Source organism: Panulirus ornatus, chromosome 64 (genome assembly GCF_036320965.1).
Source record: "Panulirus ornatus isolate Po-2019 chromosome 64, ASM3632096v1, whole genome shotgun sequence".
Classification (NCBI taxonomy): Eukaryota; Metazoa; Arthropoda; class Malacostraca; order Decapoda; family Palinuridae; genus Panulirus; species Panulirus ornatus.
The window spans coordinates 4,942,036-4,963,617 of record NC_092287.1 but is presented as its reverse complement, the minus strand read 5'-3'; the positions used below and the strand labels follow the sequence as shown (position 1 = coordinate 4,963,617).

Genomic DNA, 21,582 nt, shown 5'->3' with positions numbered 1-21,582 from the left:
CCGTTTCCTTTTCCTGGGCACATTTAGGAAATATGGAAAGAGGATGACTGTGTTTAAGGGCAAAGATAAGTATGCTTGACGGTACAGAAGTCCCATTAGTGCTGTATGGATGCAAGATGTGGGGCTTAGATAAAAATGTATATGTGACTGTGTTGGAAATGAAGTGTTTGGGGACAACATGTGGTAAGTGAAGGACTGACTGAGTAAGAAATGACAAGATAAGAAAGAGGTGTGGTAGTGTGAGAAATATGTACAAAAGAGTTGAAATATTTCACCATTAGGTATCTAACTCAAAAGGATATAATGCAAAGAATCATGTAATATTTCATAATCTTTACTGTAAAATTTACTTTATAATACTTCAATTTGTAATCAGACCATTACTACTACTTAAAATCAGTTCTTACATCCCAATGATACATTTCAATTTATAACGTAACATGTAATCATATTTTATAAAAGTTCTTTTTCAAATGCACAACACATGAATTTTCATATTTTTCATGTGGTTAAATTTTAAATAAGCATCAAGATTCAATATTACTACACATTCAAGATCTGCTTGGCTTGGGAAAAGATACAAGAATGCACCAATCAAACATGAAGTTCATAATATTCCTCATTCTTAATCAAACAAAATTATGAAGGAGATAGATGGAGCCTCTTACCTTCTAAATGGTCAAAGAGGTTGCCTGTTCTAACATTAGTTGCAGTCATCCCTCGTTTAGGAGTGTGTCCACTACTATGCTGCACTTCTCTTTTGTTCCCTGCCGATAACCAATAAATTAAATAAAATGTTATTGCTGGATTTATATACTAGTGGAAGGTTCATACATGCATTTATCTATATATCTGATTTTCATGAGATAAAAATTTTCTCACCTTAATACTACCTCACTAAAAAAGGAGAGACTTTAGCAAGGTAACATCAGGAACAAACAAACAATGGCCACAGTTGAACACACATCCACTCTCCTGCTGTCAAAAATAATGTACTAAAAATGAAGCCTACCACCCACAGCCAAGCCCAACAGGCAAAAGAATACTCCACCATTTACCTTGACTACTTGATATACCCTGCTTCACCTCACTGACACGTTAATTACAATAATCAAATTAGTTCCATCACATATGCACCTTTCACCTTCCTAGATCTTCAGGACCTGATACCTTAAAGCCTCATTCACTCCTTTTGTTTTATCTGCTTAGTGCTCCCTACCCCTTGCTCTCTCCACTTTTAACACATGGATCCTCTTAGTCTATCTTTCTTCACTCATTCTCTCCAAGTATCCAAGGCATTTTAGCATACCCTGTCCAACCCTCTCATTCAGTCTGTGCTCTTTAATACACCTATCTCTTAAACAATCACTTTCTACAAGAAAAACCTGCCTCCCACCAGATATCCTCTGGCATTTCATTTTCAACACATCCACAGTCCTCCATACAATACTGGTGGGACTACTAAGATATCCACCTTTGCTGGGAGAGAGAATTACCTCTCCTTCCACCTGCTGCCACATCCATTCTCAGCTACCTAAAGCGCTCCACTTCCTTCAAGTCCACCCCAATCAAAATTACACTCATACCATCCTGTTTAACTGCCTGCTGTATTTCATCCCCTAATTTTGTTCACATATACTTTCAACTTTTTCCTTTACCACACTCTCCTAAACTAAGTCATCAACCTCTGGAGTTTCTCTCCAGTCTATCATTAATTCAACTACAATGCCTCCCCTCCCCCTTGCTTCAACTTCACTCATGATTGGATAATGACATAAGGAGGAATTAAAAGCAACAGGACATGGAATAAGAGAAATCACCAGAATAATATAGAGAGCATTACGAGAAATACGGAGGCAGATCAAATGAAGGAGAAGACCTGGAGCACAGTATAATCCATAATGAAACCAGAGAAGCAAACCATTCTTTAGTAAGAGGTGTTGATGGAACTAGCAAGAAACTATATCAGAAACTGTAAAACAATACTCTTCAAAGAACAATAAAAATCACAAAAAAAAAAAAAAAAAAAAAATGAAATGATGATAATCCATGTAAAATATTCTGTAAGAATATTATCATTCTATTTATCATATTTAGTCGCTGTCTCCCGCATTAGCGAGGTAGCATAATGAAACAGACGAAAGAATAGCCCAAGCCACCCACATACACATACATAAACGCCCACACACGCACATTTACATACTTATACATTTCAACATATAAATACTTATGCATACAAGACATATACATATATACATATCTATACTTGCTGCCTTCATCCATTCCCATTGCTAACCCGCCACACATGAAGTGGCACCCCCCCATGTGCGCACGAGGTAGTGCTAGGAAAAGACAACAAAGGCCACATTCGTTCACACAGTCTCTAGCTGTCATGTGTAATGCACCTAAACCACAGCTCCCTTACCACATCCAGGCTCCAAAAAACTTTCCATGGTTTATCCCAGGTGCTTCACATGCCCTGTTCAATCCACTGACAGCATGCTGACCTTGGTATACCATGATGGAATGCTTACTTAATGCAGTAACTAGAGAACTATGAAGTTTACATGAAGTATCTACAGAAACATTCAAAAGAAGACTGTACTTTTGGCTCAAGACAATGCTGTACTAAACTCAAATAGATAAACAAACGAGAAGAGTAGCTAAAGAGGAAAAAATGCATTTTACAAGAAACAACTTATCAGGTACACTCAAAAAATTTATAACTTATAATATATGCCTAGCAACATATAGAAGGTATAAGGAGCAACATTCTAAATTTGAAAGCAACTCAACAAGATAGCAACAGAATCATCAAACAAACTGTAATACCCAGAAACATAAAAAAGGCACGAGAAGAAAATACATGAATGCCCAATGAGGACAATGGACTGCTTACTTAATGCAATACCTAGAGAACTATGAAATCTATATGGAGTGCTTACAGAACCATTCAAGAGAAGACTGTAATTTTAGGTAAAGACAATACTGTAGTAACCTCAACTAGATAAGTTAGCCAGAAGAGTAGCCAACGAGGAAAGAAAGCATTAAACAAAAACAAAGATAAATGTTGAGCAGATGAGAGGCAGCCAAGTTATTTGCAATTAAAGGAGTCCTAGGAGATTATCTATACAGCTCCATCATTAATTTACTGTCCCTGCTATAAGTGACAATAAACGTACCTAACAAACCTTTAAATCAATACAAAATAACAAGTAAATCAATAAATCTTTTTCTTCTTTCAAACTATTCGCCATTTCCCGCATTAGCGAGGTAGCGTTAAGAACAGAGGACTGGGCCTTGAGGGAATACCCTCACCTGACCCAATTCTCTGTTCCTTCTTTTGGAAAATTAAAAAAAAAAAAAAAAAAAAAAAACGAGAGGGGAGGATTTCCAGCCCCCCACTCCCTCCCCTTTTAGTCGCCTTCTACGACACGCAGGGAATACGTGGGAAGTATTCTTTCTCCCCTATCCCCAGGGATAAAGTAAATCAATAAATACATACACAAAATTACCACACATCTATGCTTGTATATATGGCATCAGTCCTGGTGCTACCTTGCTGATGAAGTGGGTGGCGTTGCTGTTTCCTGTGAGGCAGGGTGTTGCCAGGAATGGATGAGGGTGAGCAAGTATGAATATGTAGATGTATACATATGTGTATACATACATGTAAGTATATGTTGATATGTATATGTATGTATATGTACATGTATGTGCATGTATGTATATAAGTGTGCTTACGAGTGGATGGGTCTTTCTATGTCATTTCCTGGAGTTACCTCATTAACATCGGAAACGGTGATCAAATATAATAAAATAATAAATATTTGTGTGTGTGTGTTTGTGTATACATATCATCAAAGCCCCACCTGGAGTCCTGGTTCCTACTGGAGAAATGATGCTATCTTGGATATCCTTCATACTTTCACAAGACTGAACATGGATTCCATATTCATCACCCTCTTTAAACATCTTCTTGCAGAAACTACACTTTTCCTGTCCAACTGTGGGCCTGAAAAACATAAATCTTATCTACAATCATATATCACAGTAATCTCAAAGATATGATAGGAATGCAATGTCTTATCAGGAGATTTTAACACATGCATCCCTGACACGTACAACTGAGAAAATATAATCAACATCCATCTTCCATTGTAAATTCCACCAACGATCAATATACAAGATATATTTTTTATATCTAATTGCATCTCCCACCTCAGCAAGGTATCATCAGGAACAAACAAATAACAGCCTCATTTTTACAAATCCACTCCTCAGCTCCCATGTATAATGTACCAAAACCAGACGAACCACCCAGAGAAAAGTATCAGGCTACAACTTTAAACTTTTATAACCTTCAGTTTCCTTTTCCTACAATTCATCTGGAAACAGAGTTTACCTTAATACCATGGTAGCCTGGTATGTCCACATATAAGTGGCTGTCAACATCACCTGAATCCCACAAAATCCCACCTGGGTGAGGACCCAGGAGGATTGCACATGCTTTGTACTTCCACTTTGGTTTTCTTTGTAACTGTACACTAGATATATTTCTATATATGAGATAGGGCTGCTGGTAACATATGCATGCCTCTAATCAGCATACAAACTACTGGTTCCTTTCAAATGTGGGCAGGAAAATCCACAGCATTTGGCTTAAGTGGTTAAGACTAACAATCACTTATTCAGCACACTGTACAAGATAGGGCTGAAAGGGTAGATCCAACACTCACCTACTGTCAAATCTGGAAAACATACTACTTTTTAGATGCAAAATATTGTATATCCCTTCACTTGGAACTTATGATATCCATACATTCTTAATAAATTACTTTCCATCAGGTCGAATGGAAATCTCAATGATGCAAAAAGAATAAGTTTCATGGTAGGGGCAAAGAAACTTTAGGATATGCCTAACTAACATACAGCTTATTCAGCAAAATTCTAAGCAATCACTTTATACTTGTATATCTAGGAAGCAGACATTCAACTCTATCAAATCTTTGTAGGGGCTTCTCATTATTTTACCATATAAAAACAAATAGTCTCATTTAAAATATAAAGAAACCAATAATAAAAAGGGGGTTTTGAAGAATGAAAAACTGTTTCTCTCTGGGGTGGTGTCCCATGAAAAGGGAGAACATTTAATTCCCTTGAACCAAAAGTCACTAATCCCTACACTTCTGATGAGGTTAAAAAAACCTCCACTCTTCACCAACCACCCATTTAGTGGTAGCAGCCTAGCTTACCAAGGGTCCACCCTTTACCAATCATCCCACTGGCTGACTGATGGAGAGCCTGGAAGGAAGGGCAGGAGAAACAATCAAAAACTGCTTCTGAGACACCATCCTAGAGACAAAAAATTGCTTTCTTCAAAACTACTTTCTATTCAGGGTCAGTCCATCCCACAACCTGAGAGCATACCAACATGGAGGTGAAGAATTAGTGGTGGAGAGTATAGAAAAAAACATCTTAACCCAGAGCAAAGATGACCACTTCCATACCTCATAGCTTATCCTATTGCCCGCAAATTACTCTCTTCCTAAAATGTGGAAGGCCCAATGCCATGCAAGGAAGACTTTTGATGACTAAAGTAAGGAAAAGCCTGACAAGGGTGTTTTAGGAATACCAAAGACCTATTTTGCTAATGTTTTCCAAGGAAAGGCTCCTCAGAAAGGATAAAGTAAAAACTACCTTTCTGACTTCATGAGCTCTAACACACAGGACAGGTTGCAATAAAACAAGTCTTTTAATCCATGACAGGAGTTTCAAAATGTATCAAAACCACACCCTCTTGTCTACAACCAGGCATCAATGATTTCTCTGATTTCCTCAGGCTACTCCATATGTCTTGGTTCAGTCCACTGCCCCCTGTAAACCACATCTCTCAAATGCACTCTATCCCATGAATGTCTTAGACCCACCTACATGCTCAGGCCCCAGGCATTCAAAATCTTATTCATGCCATCCTTTGATCTCCCTCTTCTCCTTGTCCCCTCCACTTCCGACACATAAATCCTCTTTGTCAACCTCTCCTTAATCATTCTCTCCATATGTTCCAACCATTTCAGCACACCCTCTTCTGCTCTCTCAACGATATTCTTCTTTCTACCGAACCTTGCACTTAGCCTGTCATTACAGACTTGATCAAATCTTCTCACACCACATACTGTCATTAAACATTTAATTTCCAATTTTTTTTTTTTTTTTTTTTTTGCCGCTGTCTCCCGCGTTTGCGAAGTAGCGCAAGGAAACAGATGAAAGAAATGGCCCAACCCACCCCCATACACATGTATATACATACGTCCACACACACAAATATACATACCTACACAGCTTTCCATGATTTACCCCAGACACTTCACATGCCCTGATTCAATCCACTGACAGCTCGTCAACCCCAGTACACCACATCGCTCCAATTCACTCTATTCCTTGCCCTCCTTTCACCCTCCTGCATGTTCAGGCCCCGATCACTCAAAATCTTTTTCACTCCATCTTTCCACCTCCAATTTGGTCTCCCTCTTCTCCTCGTTCCCTCCACCTCCGACACATATATCCTCTTGGTCAATCTTTCCTCACTCATTCTCTCCATGTGCCCAAACCATTTCAAAACACCCTCTTCTGCTCTCTCAACCACGCTCTTTTTATTTCCACACATCTCTCTTACCCTTACGTTACTTACTCGATCAAACCACCTCACACCACACACTGTCCTCAAACATCTCATTTCCAGCACATCCATCCTCCTGCACACAACTCTATCCATAGCCCACACCTCGCAACCATACAACATTGTTGGAACCACTATTCCTTCAAACATACCCATTTTTGCTTTCCGAGATAATGTTCTCGACTTCCACACATTCTTCAAGGCTCCCAGAATTTTCACCCCCTCCCCCACCCTATGATCCACTTCTGCTTCCATGGTTCCATCCGCTGCCAGATCCACTCCCAGATATCTAAAACACTTCACTTCCTCCAGTTTTTCTCCATTCAAACTCACCTCCCAATTGACTTGACCCTCAACCCTACTGTACCTAATAACCTTGCTCTTATTCACATTTACTCTTAACTTTCTTCTTTCACACACTTTACCAAACTCAGTCACCAGCTTCTGCAGTTTCTCACATGAATCAGCCACCAGCGCTGTATCATCAGCGAACAACAACTGACTCACTTCCCAAGCTCTCTCATCCCCAACAATACATTCATATATATATATATATATATATATATATATATATATATATATATATATATATATATATATATATATGCTATGCCTTGCATCCATACTACCCAACTGGGACTACTGTAACTTCAAACATACACATCTTTGTCCTCCCAGATAGTAACCTCACTTTCCATATATTCCTCATTGCTCCAAGGCCCTTCAGCACCCCACCTCCCACAAAAACACACAACGCAACACATCCTGAATTTCTTCAGCTAACCACAATCCCCTCCTCATTAGCATTACATGCAGAAAAGCATTTGACACTGTTCTTGACTCAACATCACACAAAAGATCCTTTACACCATCCTCCACAAGTGACAAAAAATGGTTAGCCATTTTCACTGCTGACTGCAAGCCAGTCATTCTTAAAGGTTTTACCTACAAAATCCCGAGTGTGTTTGGTTTATTGCTAATTTCTGAGAAGTGTTTCATGAGTCTGTTTGTATGTTATCTGGAAGACTGGATGTTCTTAGGGTTAGGAGTGCTGTTTGTGTGGAAGCTGGGATAATGTGAGTGGTGTGAATCTCTTTATCATTTGCCAGAGCTGGGTGCTGTCTGTTTAGTGGTTCACCATGTTAAGGAAGGAGTGCTGGTGTCTGTTTTTCAGCAAGTAAATTGGTGATTGTATTGTTTAGAGTTTGCATTTGTTCCTAATCTAAAATTACCAAACAGATAAATATACTTTTACTATAATTCTCAGTAAGGCTGCAAATTCAAACTTTCTAGTCACTATTTTCCCATAAATGATTGAGATGTTATGCAAGATTAAGCTGAAAATATGTATTTATTTTATCAAATAATTGTATATTTTTTTATTTTATTTTCATTTTGATTTGTCGCTGTCTCCCGCATTAGCGAGGTAGCGCAAGGAAACAGATGAAAGAATGGCCCAACAACCCACATACACATGTATATACATCCACGTCCACACACGCAAATATACATACCTATACATCTCAACGTATACATATATATACACATACAGACATATACATATATACACATGTACATAATTCATACTGTCTGCCTTTATTCATTCCCATCGCCACCCTGCCACACATGAAATAACAACCCCCTCCCCTGCATGTGCGCGAAGTAGCGCTAGGAAAAGACAACAAAGGCCACATTCATTCACACTCAAGTCTCTAGCTGTCATGTATAATGCACTGAAACCACAGCTCCCTTTCCACATCCAGGCCCCACACAACTTTCCATGGTTTACCCCAGACGCTTCACACGCCCTGGTTCAATGCATTGACAGCACGTCGACCCCAGTATACCACATTGTTCCAATTCACTCTATTTCTTGAATGCCTTTCACCCTCCTGCATGTTCAGGCCCCGATCACTCAAAATCTTTTTCAGTCCATCTTTCCACCTCCAATTTGGTCTCCCACTTCTCCTCGTTCCCTCCACCTCTGACACATATATCCTCTTGGTCAATCTTTCCTCACTCATTCTCTCCATGTGACCAAACCATTTCAAAACACCCTCTTCTACTCTCTCAACCACACTCTATTTATTACCACATATCTCTCTTACTCTATTATTACTTACTCGATCAAACCATCTCACACCACATATTGTCCTCAAACATCTCATTTCCAGCACATCCACCATCCTCCACACAACTCTATCTATAGCCCACACCTCGCAACCATATAACATTGTTGGAACCACTATTCCTTCATGCATACCCATTTTCGCTCTCCAAGATAATGTTTTTGACTTCCACACATTCTTCAACGCTCCCAGAACTTTCGCCCCCTCCCCCACCCTATGATTCACTTCCACTTTCATGGTTCCATCCGCTGCCAAATCCACTCCCAGATATCTAAAACACTTCACTTCCTCCAGTTTTTCTCCATTCAAACTTACCTCCTAAATGACTTGTCCCTCAACCCTACTGTACCTAATAACCTTGCTCTTATTCACATTTACTCTCAGCTTTCTTCTTTCACACACTTTACCAAACTCAGTCACCAGTTTCTGCAGTTTCTCACACGAATCAGCCATCAGCGCTGAATCATCAGCAAACAACAACTGGCTCACTTCCCAAGCTCTCTCATCCACAACAGACTGCATAATTGCCCTCTTTCCAAAACTATTGCATTCACCTTCCTAACAACCCCATCCATAAACAAATCAAACAACCATGGAGACATCACACATCCCTGCCGCAAACCAACTTTCACTGAGAACCAATCACTTTCCTCTCTTCCTACACGTACACATGCCTTACATCCTCGATAAAAACTTTTCACTGCTTCAAACAACTTGCCCCCACACCATATATTCTTAATATCTTCCACAGAGCATCTCTATCAACTCTATCATATGCCTTTTCCAGATCCATAAATACTACATATAAATCCATTTGCTTTTTATATAAACTTAAGAAGTCACCCTCACCTTATTTCACCAGGTATAGTGATGCCTGATGCACTTTTGCCTTCTGAGAGCTGTTTACCCATAATATCTCCGTCTTCCATTTCTCTCTGAACGCGCTTTCGTCTCACTTTCCCTGAAACTTCCCTTAACTGGCAAGCACGTTTCTGGGGACTTTCTGCTTGTTCTGAGCAATCTGATGCATGAACCTGAGGACATACATGATGATTCAATTAAAGGAACTATAAATACAAGTACCAAGTGGCAAGTATCATACATATATAAACATAACAAGAACAAAAAAATACATACAAACAAACACAAAATCTGCCAAGCTAGAACAGAAGAGTAAGGAGTAACCTGATCACAACCTTTAAGTTTCTAAAAAACATAATGATGATGAAAGGTAGTAGTTGGTAGGCAGCCATTGATCAGGGAGGTGTGTTAACAGTACTAACTGCCTGGGTACTGGGAGGGTTCATGACGTCTGCATAGTAAGCAGTCACTTAAGTGATTGTCAAGTTGCACTCCTATGACCCAGGCAGTTGTTTTTCTTTCTGCCTCACCCACACATGGACTAATTCCATTCTGTCCACATATAACACTTTACAATACTTTTTTTTTCATACTATTCGCCATTTCACGCATCAGCGAGGTAGTGTTAAGAACAGAGGACTGGGCCTTTGAGGGAATATCCTCACCTAGCCCCCTTCTCTGTTCCTTCTTTTGGAAAATTAAAAAAAACTGAGAGGGGAGGATTTCCAGCCCCCCCACTCCCTTCCCTTTTAGTCGCCTTCTACGACACGCAGGGAATACGTGGGAAGTATTCTTAATCCCCTATCCCCAGGGATAATCTTTACAACACTTAACTCACATAATTCATTTTCGTAACTCTAGACTTCCCTACAGTGAGTGCTATGTGCTAGCTCAGCCTTTTGGCAAAATGGTAGGAGCAACAGATATAAGTAATAGGTAGGAACATCAGACATGTAGAAGTAAAACGTTGGAACATTAGCACCAGATGTTTGTTAGACCATCAGGTAGGAGCCTCTGGAAACACTGCACTAGAGTTGCCCTCTACCACTGGACTGTTAAGGTGAGGCACTAAAAGGCTAAGAAGCAGCAATGAAGTTCACCAGTTATGGAGACTTTTTCTGTGGTCATCCCCTTGAGGAAGTTCCTGGAGGGAATAGGCATCAGAGACATAGACAAATAGATAGATAGGTGATGCACAAAATGACGAGCTCTCTGAAAAGTGTAGGGATAAAGCAACCAGAGGGCATGGCATGAAATTAAGTACGAAACTTGTTAAAACAGATGTCGACATACTTTTATAATATAAGGGTGGTGGATGAATAAAGAAAAATAAATGAGGACAGCATGCATAAATCTAAGAAGTGGTATGATAGCGGTGAATGTTCAAAAGATAGGTCCCCAAGAATATAAAACTTCCTCACTGTACAGTACAAATAGGTAATCACACAGTTCTTCAGTCCTGTTTGTACAATAATGTTGCAATATTTTGTGCAAAAAGGGGAAGAAATTGTGCAAATCTTAGTTGTGTGAATTGAAGTTCAATGGTTTTTCGATTACTGGCTTATAGACTGGAAGTCTCAAATAACACATTTAATCAATCAGTACATAATCAAATTTCAGGCTAGTTCCTATGGTGTCAATTCTCCACCATACGTGAAATCGCTAATTTGACTTTTTTCTATCAATCTTTATGTATCAGCAAGAGATACAGGTTCTAAATCTGGCAATCCATAATGGAGACAAAAATGATTTACATACAAAAATACAGGAAATATGTGAAAAACTGTTCTCCCATTAATGGCAAATATGCTAAATAATCTAAAAATCCCCTTTTGTTATACAAAATATAAATCTGAATGCTAACATGCATCATATATTACCTCTATCTACATAACATTCGAAGGATATTTTTGGAAAAATGAAAAAATTCTGGTCGAAAATTATTTATTTATTTATTTATTTTGCTTTATCGCTGTCTCCCGTGTTAGCGAGGTAGCGCAAGGAAACAGACGAAAGAATGGCCCAACCCGCCCACATACACATGTATATACATACATGTCCATACATGTATATACATACATGTCCACACACGCACAATATACATACCTATACATCTCAATGTACACATATATATACACACACAGACATATACATATACACACATGTACATAATTCATACTGTCTGCCTTTATTTGTTCCCATCGCCATCTCGCCACACATGGAATAACAACCCCCTCCCCCCTCACGTGTGCGAGGTAGCGCTAGGAAAAACACCAAAGGCCCCATTCGTTCACACTCAGTCTCTAGCTGTCATGTAATAATGCACCGAAACCACAGCTCCCTTTCCACATCCAGGCCCCACACACTTTGCATGGTTTACCCCAGACGCTTCACTTGCCCTGGTTCAATCCATTGACAGCACGTCGACCCCGGTACACCACATCGTTCCAATTCACTCTATTCCTTGCATGCCTTTCACCCTCCTGCATGTTCAGGCTCCGATCACTCAAAATCTTTTTCACTCCATCTTTCCACCTCCAATTTGGTCTCCCACTCCTCCTCGTTCCCTCCACCTCTGACACATATATCCTCTTGGTCAATCTTTCCCCACTCATTCTCTCCATGTGACCAAACCATTTCAAAACACCCTCTTCTGCTCTCTCAACCACACTCTTTATTTCCACACATCTCTCTCACCCTTACATTACTTACTCGATCAAACCACCTCACACCACATATTGTCCTCAAAGATCTCATTTCCAGCACATCCACCCTCCTGCGCACAACTCTATCCATAGCCCACACCTCACAACCATACAACATTGTTGGAACCACTATTCCTTCAAACATACTCATTTTTGCTTTCCGAGATAATGTTCTTGACTTCCAAACATTCTTCAAGGCTCCCAGAATTTTCGCCCCCTCCCCTACCCTATGATTCACTTCCGTTTCCATGGTTCCATCCGCTGCCAGATCCACTCCCAGATATCTAAAACACTTCACTTCCTCCAGCTTTTCTCCATTCAAACTTACCTCCCAATTGGCTTGACCCTCAACCCTACTGTACCTAATAACCTTGCTCTTATTCACATTTACTCTTAACTTTCTTCTTTCACACACTTTACCAAACTCAGTCACCAGCTTCTGCAGTTTCTTACATGAATCAGCCACCAGCGCTGTATCATCAGCGAACAACAACTGACTCACTTCCCAAGCTCTCTCATCCACAACAGACTGCATACTTGCCCCTCTTTCCAAAACTCTTGCATTCACCTCCCTAACAACCCCATCCATAAACAAATTAAACAACCATGGAGACATCACACACCCCTGCCGCAAACCTACATTCACTGAGAACCAATCACTTTCCTCTCTTCCTACACGTACACATGCCTTACATCCTCGATAAAAACTTTTCACTGCTTCTAACAACTTGCCTCCCACACCATATATTCTTAATACCTTCCACAGAGCATCTCTATCAACTCTATCATATTTTGGTCGAAAATAAAAGATGGTATTATGCCATCTTTTTATTCTTTTTCAAATCTTTTGCACTCAAGCATGGATCTGCATCCACTTGATGTTTAAGATCAAGAGGTTTTTATGGCCTTCCCAGAGCATTTCATGAGGGTCAGTATAGCAGTGCCACTATTACCATTAAGTTTCTTCACCCATTGTTGTACTGATCTCAAGCTCACCGTTAATATTAGAAATTTCTTGAAATAGCTCATTTCTCTTGTAAAGACCTACTATAGAAGCTATACTGTCACTTGCTAGGTGAGTATTTCCAGCCATAAAGAGGGAAGAAAAAAGAAATCCTGGGCATAAGTGGGGAGCACAAAATACCCCCACCTCATGCAATACCTAAACTGCTACTGATGTAGTCTCATGTGGTATGCTGGCACCTTATGTAGTTGCCACTGCTCACTAGTGGGCACCAACTTCACTGGCAGACCAGGAGGGAGAGAAAAGACAGAGAGCCTTAAGTTTCAGGAATAGTGGAAGATAGCCCATTCATATAATACAAAATGGGTAAAGTAACCCTAGGAAAGAATTGCTTGTTGATTCAATACAATCCTTCAAGCATTGTTATGGAACCAAAAGTATATACAATAACAATGAGGAAATAATCATGATGCCACACAAAGCAGTAAAACATGCACTTCTCTAAGATGTAAAACGACTAATAATGAGGGATTTCACTTATAAAGAGATAGCCTTGAGAGAACCTGATTTTCACAGAGAACAAGTTTGTAGAGTGTACACAGGAAAATTTCCTATACCAGCGTGTCAATGAACACACTGAGAGAAGGACTAATACATAAACATTACTACTACATCTGATCCACACAGCAGAAGGATTATCAACTGGAAAAAGTGATCATGTAATGCTTAACTATGATTATATTGTAAATATGGATAAAATTAGAGCTGACTAAGGGAGGAGATATAATCTTAGAAACTAACCAAAACTCGAAAATTTCTGTGGTAGCAGAAACTGAGGTATGGAGTACTAAAAAACCAAAAGCCATGACAAGAAATGTGGCAAAAAGAGTGTTAGAAAGGATGTAAAGAAGTAGAGTACAGGTTCAGTAAAATGGGGGTGGATGGCTGGAATAATGAAACTATGGTGACAGTATATGTCTACAGCTTACAAAGGTTTAAAAGGCCTCTTGAAGGTATAGAAAGTTCAAAAGAAGGCCCCTATGAGGGGAAAACTCACTCGTCATACAGTAAAAACTGGTAAACCATTAAGTAAATACACACAAACATTTAACGGACAGTTTTGAATATTGTTTCATTTATCTAGCAACATATGAAATACGACAATTCATGCATTTGTGGTTTCCTGTGGGGTGGGGTGGTGTTGAGAATGGATGATGGCAACCTAAAAAAGTATGAATATGTACATATGTATATATGTATGTTTTTTCATACACATTCACCATTTCACACATTAGCAAGGCAGTGCCAAGAACAGAGGACTAAGAGTTAGAGGGAATATCCTAACTCGGCCCCCTTCTCTGTCCCTTCTTAGGGAAAATTAAAAAAGGAAGGGAAGGATTTCCAGCCCCCTGCTCCTTCCCCTTTTAGTCACCTACAACACGCAGGGAATACGTAGGAAGTATTCTTTCTTCCCTAACCCCAGGGATAATGTGTATGTATGTAAGTATGTATATATATGAGTATGTGTGTATACGTATATATACATATATATATATATATATATGTGTGTGAGTGTGTATATGTGCATATATATATTTTTTTTCATACTATTCACCATCTCCCGCGTTGGCGAGGTAGCGTTAAGAACAGAGGACTTAGCCTTTGAGGGAAATCCTCACTTGGCCCCCTTCCCTGTTCCTCCTTTTGGAAAATTAAAAACAAGAGGGGGAGGATTTCCAGCCCCCCCCCTTTCCCCTCTTAGTCGCCTTCTACGACACGCAGGGAATATGTGGGAAGTATGTGTGTGTATATGTCTTTCTTCATCTGGTTCCTGGCACTACCTTGCTAACATAGGAAACAGTGATCAAGTATGAAAAAAAAAAAAAAAAAAAGCAAGTACCAAGGGAGTGGAAGAGGGCAGGTTATAATCCTACATTTATGAAAGATCAGGAAATTGTATCAAACTAAAGACCACTCTCTCTGAGAAGTGTGGCCTGTAAAATACTATAAAAGATAATGAGAAACCAAAGTGGATGATTACATGTAAAGAAGAAACTATCTAAGTAAGAGACAGCACGAATTTAAGAAAAGAAGGTCATAAGATACAAATCTTTAGACTTTTTCAAGAGAATCTTCTTCGTTTTTGGCAAAAGAGAGGGATGGGTGGATTGTGTATACAGGCACTGTCAGAGAGCATATAAAAGTTTACTGAGTAGGAGGCTGTTATACAATCTGTAATGTCAGGCAAGAATTAGGGACAGACTTTGTTGATGGAGAGAAATTACCTCAGTGGAAACAAAGGAAGCATTTCAGAGGAGCTCTTTAGGAATATGTTGGGTACACCTGTGACACACTAAAATGCATGGTTCTGGGACAATTGCTCTTCTTGATCTAAGTAAATGATTAGCCAAAAAGAACAGACTTAGATGTGAATGTTTTTGGATGATGCCAAGGTCATGAGGAAGTAATGAATGATGAGAACTGCAACAGTAAACAAGGGGAGCTATGCACTTTGTTGAGAAATGAACCAAAGATAAATATAAAGTAATGAGGATAGGGCACAATGAAAATGGGCCTCAATAAGAATAGTATCTAGCTGGATATAAGACAAGGAACCTGTTTGAGGACTTGGGAGAACAAACTGTAACTAAACTGAAACCAGAGATCCACCTCAAGATAATTTCTCAAGAGACAAACTGTCTGCAGGCAAATATTAGAATTACACTTAAATATAAAAAATAATAAGTTCAGCAAACTAATTACACCATATATCATGCCAAAACCAAAAGATCCTTCTCAATGCAGCCAATGTACTTTAATTACCACAAAAAGCTAAGAAAGCCCATAGAGAATATTAGAATTATGACAGCTGAGTTACAGTAAGTGATTACAGTCCATAAATCTTTATAACATGACAAAGAGAAAAGTAAGGGGTGATTTGATCACTTACTTCAGATTTCTAAACCAGTTTGATGAAGATGACAGTAAACATAATGACATCGCACCCTCCCCTTCTAAGCGTAAATATTGGCACCTCAACAAAGCTGATTGGAATAACTTACGTAACTTCTTTTCTGACTTTCCTTGAGTAAGTTACTCTCTCTTATGTGGTGATGCTTCTGTCTGCCAAACACATAGCAGAGGTTATTCTTGTGGGAATGGAAGTTCTTATCCCCTCTTCTTCCATGACGATTTCTTCACCCAATCCATTGTCCAACTGTTCCTGTTCTGAGGCCATTCAGGGAAGGGATCAGGCATTTTGGGCTTGGAAAATCTCTCCTTCCTCTAGCTCTCATTCAGCTTTTATCACTGCCCATAATCACTGCAAGCATGTTATCTGTGAGGCAAAGGGTTCCTTTATTCAAAGAAAGTGCGATAATCTCTTCTATGCCCAGTGATAGGTCTTTCTGGTCTTTAGCTAAGGGCATCTCTAACAACTTCCAATGCTCTACCTTTCCTTCATTTTTCTGTTCTGACAGTACAATAGCTGTCTCTCCCATAGACAAAACAACTCTCTTTGGTTCCCATTTCTCCTTTAACTCCATCTTGGAGGACTCTAACATTCCTTCACCCCCTGATGCTACTCTTAATAGTCCTATGCCCCTTCCCGTAATCTCTTTTCGGACTGTCTAAAAAGCACATCTTTCTCTGGGAACAAGCAAGTTTTATGGTTCTGATGGCATCCATTCCCATGTACTGAAAGAGTGTGTCTCTGAACTTGCACCTGTGCTTGTTCGTCTGTTCCGTTTCTGTTTAAAAAGCAATACTTTTCCTTCTCCTTGGAAGCATACACTGATACATCCCATCCCTAAGGGTGACAATTCTGACCCCTCAAACTATCATCCTATTACTTTCTTTGACATTTAACACTTTCAAAATCTTTGAATCCCTCCTCAACTCCCATATCCTTAAACACCTCAAAAATCAAAGTTTTCTCTCTGATCACCAGTATGGCTTCCATAAGGTGAGATCCACTGGTGATATTCTTTCCTATCTTACTAATGTCTGGTCATCATCCCCAAAAGATTTTGGAGAGTCAAGTGTAGTTGCCCTTGACATATCCAAAGCTTTTGACAGGGTGTGGCATCGGGTTCTCAACTCAAGGCTCCCCTCCCTCACTTTGCTCCTTCATATCAAGCTTCCTCTCCAGTTGATCTATCTCTGTGGTTGTTGATCTATCAGCCTTCACCCTTTTCTCTATCATCAGCAGTGTCCCTCAAGGTTCTGTCCTGTCCCCTACACTTTTTATCCTTTTTTCCAATGATTTCCTCTCCACACATTCAATGCACTCATATGCTGATGACTCATCACTGCATTCATCCACATCTTTCAATATTGCTCCCTCTTCTCTCACTTGATCTGCATCTTATCAATATTGCTCCCTCTTCTCTCTCAACCTGCAGCTTCCTCAAGAAACTTAGACTTGGACAGGATATCTCTTTGAGTTAGGCAAAATCTTGTTAATTTTAATGCCTCCAAGACCCAGTTTCTATCCATCTCTCTATAGAAAACTCCCCACATATTTCGTCTCTCCTTTGATGGTTCTGTAATTCCATCTCTTGACCCCCTGAACATACTTGGTATCACTGGAACATCTACTCTTTCTTGGAAACCCCACATATTAGGAATAGCTAAGTCTGCCTCTAAGAAACTGGGTATCCTGTATCGATGTTGAAACTTCTTTTCTTCTGAACAATTGCTCCATCTAAACAAAGGAATGATTTGTCCTAGTATGAAGTATTGCTCTCACATCTGGGGTGGTTCTAGCGCTGCATCCTTACTTGACAGAGTCGAGTCAAGAGCGGTCTGACTTATAACTGTCCCAGGATAACTTCCAAATTTGACTCTCTTGCCCTAAGCTGTAATGTTGGTTCACTTTCCCTCTTCTATTGGTATTACTTTGGTTTTTGCTCCCAAGGGCTAGACAATGCAATACTTGGCAAGCTGCTGTGTCACATGATTACTGTGTGGCCATTGGCAACTCAAGGGAGGGCTGTTTTGACAACTTCTTTCCTTACACATCGAGGCTTTGGAACTCTCTGCCTTCTCATGTCTCCCAATAACTAAGACCTGGCACATTTCAAGTCAGTTTTTTCACTTCCTCCAAAATTTGTATATACTTTCCCTTGCCTTTTCTTTTCAATCTCAATTAAGGGCTGGCCTTGGTTTGGATTGTCTGTGACTGGGAAAAAAAATCCTTTGAAGATGCAAAGACAGCAATCAGAGGCCATAACAAGAAATTTGTTAGAAATTATATAAATATCTTCATATAAATTGTGAATGAATAGAATAACTAAGTGATCAATTTGTAAATGCTGACTGCATAATCAAGGTAACAAAGTGTATCATGGTAATTTCAAGAAAACAGGGCCCCAAGAATGTTGAGCTCCCTTCTTGTCCTGTAAAAATTGTAATTAATTACACAAATGTAATAAGCTTATAATATTACAGAAAATTAGCTCCAATATAAAGTAGTTATATTTCACTGAAATATGAAAATAAACTTTGTACACAGAAACACACTGCACACAACATTCATGATAAATTTTGCCATGCCATGCAATATCAAAGATTAATTCTGAGCTTGAGGAGTAAGACTACTACTTACCTCTATCATTTCTGCAGGAAAGAATTTTTGGCAGAGAGGGCAAGATACCATTTCTTCACCATCATCTTCCTTCTCAATGCTGTTATCTATTTGCTCTACATCACTGAACTCCTGATGGAGTAAACAATCAATAAATATATGGTCTGGAGATGGAATGCATGTATATTTAATGACACTGATGGATGTCACAAAATTGATTTTGGGAGTCATCATTCTGGGCTCTTAACACTAGCGAATTTATGATAATAATACTGTTGTATACAGAGCATACCTGGTAAGTCGAATGGAAGAATGGTAACAAAGAGGGTGGTAGCATGAATAGAGCAGTGTGGCTTTAAGAGTGGTAGAGGATATCAACCAGGTGTGTGTTCTGAAGAACTATGTGAAAAATACTTAAAAGAAAGAGGATCTATACAGGGCACTAAAGGATCTACAGAAAGCATTTGAAACAGTTGATAGAGATGCCTTAAGGAAGGCACTATAAATACATGACATGGGTGAAAGCTACTCAAAGCAGTAAGGAGTTTTCACTGAAATAGTAAGGCAAACAGGATGGGAAGAGGTTAATTAGTTGTAGATGGAAGTGCCCACCTACCAGACGTCTTGAATATACATATCAACACTGCTTCCCTAAATACCTCCCATTTCTCAACCACTTCCCTAGCTTCATATACTTCCAAAATTGGTTTTCTACACTTAATCTCTTCAAATAAGCCACTTTTCCAAGCTCACTCACATTCACAACCCTCTTCTCATCCATATCATGATCTCTCCTCCAAAAGCCTGTCACCCTCCTGCATGTTCAGGCCTCAATCACCTAAAATCTTTTTCACCCTATCCTTCCTTCTCCAATCTGAGTTTTCCATTCTCCTTGTTCCCTCTATTTCTGACATATACATCCTCTTTGTTAAACTTTCCTCAATCATTCCCTCCACATGTCCAAACCTCTTCAGCTCTCTCAACCACACTCTTTTTATTAATACATCTTTTATACTTTCATAACTTAATACAACCACCTCACACCACATATTGACCTCAAACATTTGATTTCCATCGCACCTACCCTCTCTGCACAGTCTTATCTATAGCCAAGCCTTGCAGCCATATAATGTTAGAGCTACTATGCTCTCAAAACTAATCTTTTCACACATTCTTCAGTGCTCACCAATCACTAACCCTCCTGATAACCAGATGAGAGGTACCAGTTTTAAACCTTTCTGGTTAGTAGCTACCTACCAACTACTACCTAAGACCATTATAAGGGGTTATACAAAAAAAGCTTATCCTGCCTTACTGAGAGTGACAAGAACATATAAACATCGGCTTCAAGTACAAACATCCACTATCTAGCTATTGTCCATAATGCACTGAAACTCGGCCCTAACATCTACAGCCAAAACCCACAGATTGTTCCATAGTTTATTTTCACATATGTAAAGAAAATGAACATAAAAGCTGAATACAAGAATATTCATGCTATTCACTTATCTATAATCATCCCAGGACCTCTTTCAAAGACAACTGGCATTACCTCAAATCTCTTCCCAAAGGCTCCTGAAGCCCAAGGCTGCACTACTTCCACTAGCAGGGAAATCTGGACTCCTTTGGAGCGAAAAGTTCTTTGACGAGACTGTATTTCCAATAATACAGCCTTGTCAAAGGCAAATTTTCACTCGTGAAGTGGAGTGGAGTTCAGTGAGAAGAGGATATACAGCTCACATAAAATACAATTAACACTATAGGACTTCACCTGGACTGTTAATCCCTCACTGGATGTAATTCGTTCAGCTCCAATTTCAGATTTCAATTGGTTGCCAGAGGTTTCAGTTTCACCTGTCAACAATATTAATAAAAAAAATTAATGAATGACATACAGGTATCCTTTCAATTCTCTTCTATACCTAATTGCTTTTCCCATCTTAGTTAGGCTCCATAAGAAGCAAATAATGGCCTCACTTGTACGCATCCAGTCCCTAGGTATCAAGTATAATGTACTGAGACTAGCACCTGCCATCCACAGCCCAGCACCAAAGACGATCCTGCTGTTTACCCTGACCACTTCACATGTCCCATACACATCCTTCCCCTTACTATGCACTAGCGAATGTAATCTATAAAAATATGTAAACAACAATTATGACACATCACACTTGATAATATATCGGAAAAACAGGAATTCATTCCCCCTTTTCACCCCTGTAAAGGTTGAAAAAGTGTAATTACTAATTCTGTCAATGATTCACACTGGAAGCCTTTCCACAGATCATATCTGAGCTTCAAGGAATCTGTTTCTCATACTGATCTACCCAAATTGCAAAAAAAAAACTAAATCTAGCTTTCTTTGAGAAGTAGGTACAGTTTTATACTGGTACTGTTGTTCTTTAGTATTTTCCTTACTTTTTCGGTACCTTGCAATTCCTTAAATCATCACAGCCCTCCCCACCATCAGCTCAGGAAAAATTTCATAGGATTTGTTGATTTTAAAAAGTGTTTCACTCACAATTATGGTACCGTAAATTTTCCTAAAACAGCACAGGCCTATGCAATGTTAGTTAGGCAAGATTTTTCAAAAGTTTTATTGATTTTTAAAAGTTTCCTTTACTTTCACAGTCCTCTAAATTGTTCCAGGTCAGCAT

At 39.3% G+C, this 21,582-nt stretch overlaps 1 protein-coding gene across 10 annotated transcripts in view; it reads right to left on the bottom strand.

Annotated features, from left to right (window-relative positions):
• Positions 1–21,582, bottom strand: part of LOC139746253 (uncharacterized) — a 91,764-nt gene that overhangs the window by 35,638 nt on the left and 34,544 nt on the right. For all 10 annotated transcript variants that reach the window (XM_071657261.1, XM_071657262.1, XM_071657263.1 and 7 more), the window contains exons 4-8: positions 20,697–20,779; positions 18,947–19,057; positions 9,658–9,842; positions 3,873–4,015; positions 669–767 (exon numbers count right to left, since the gene is read on the bottom strand). In XM_071657261.1, the coding sequence (XP_071513362.1) occupies positions 669–767; positions 3,873–4,015; positions 9,658–9,842; positions 18,947–19,057; positions 20,697–20,779 (621 nt within the window). The remainder of the gene's footprint in view (positions 1–668; positions 768–3,872; positions 4,016–9,657; positions 9,843–18,946; positions 19,058–20,696; positions 20,780–21,582) is intronic.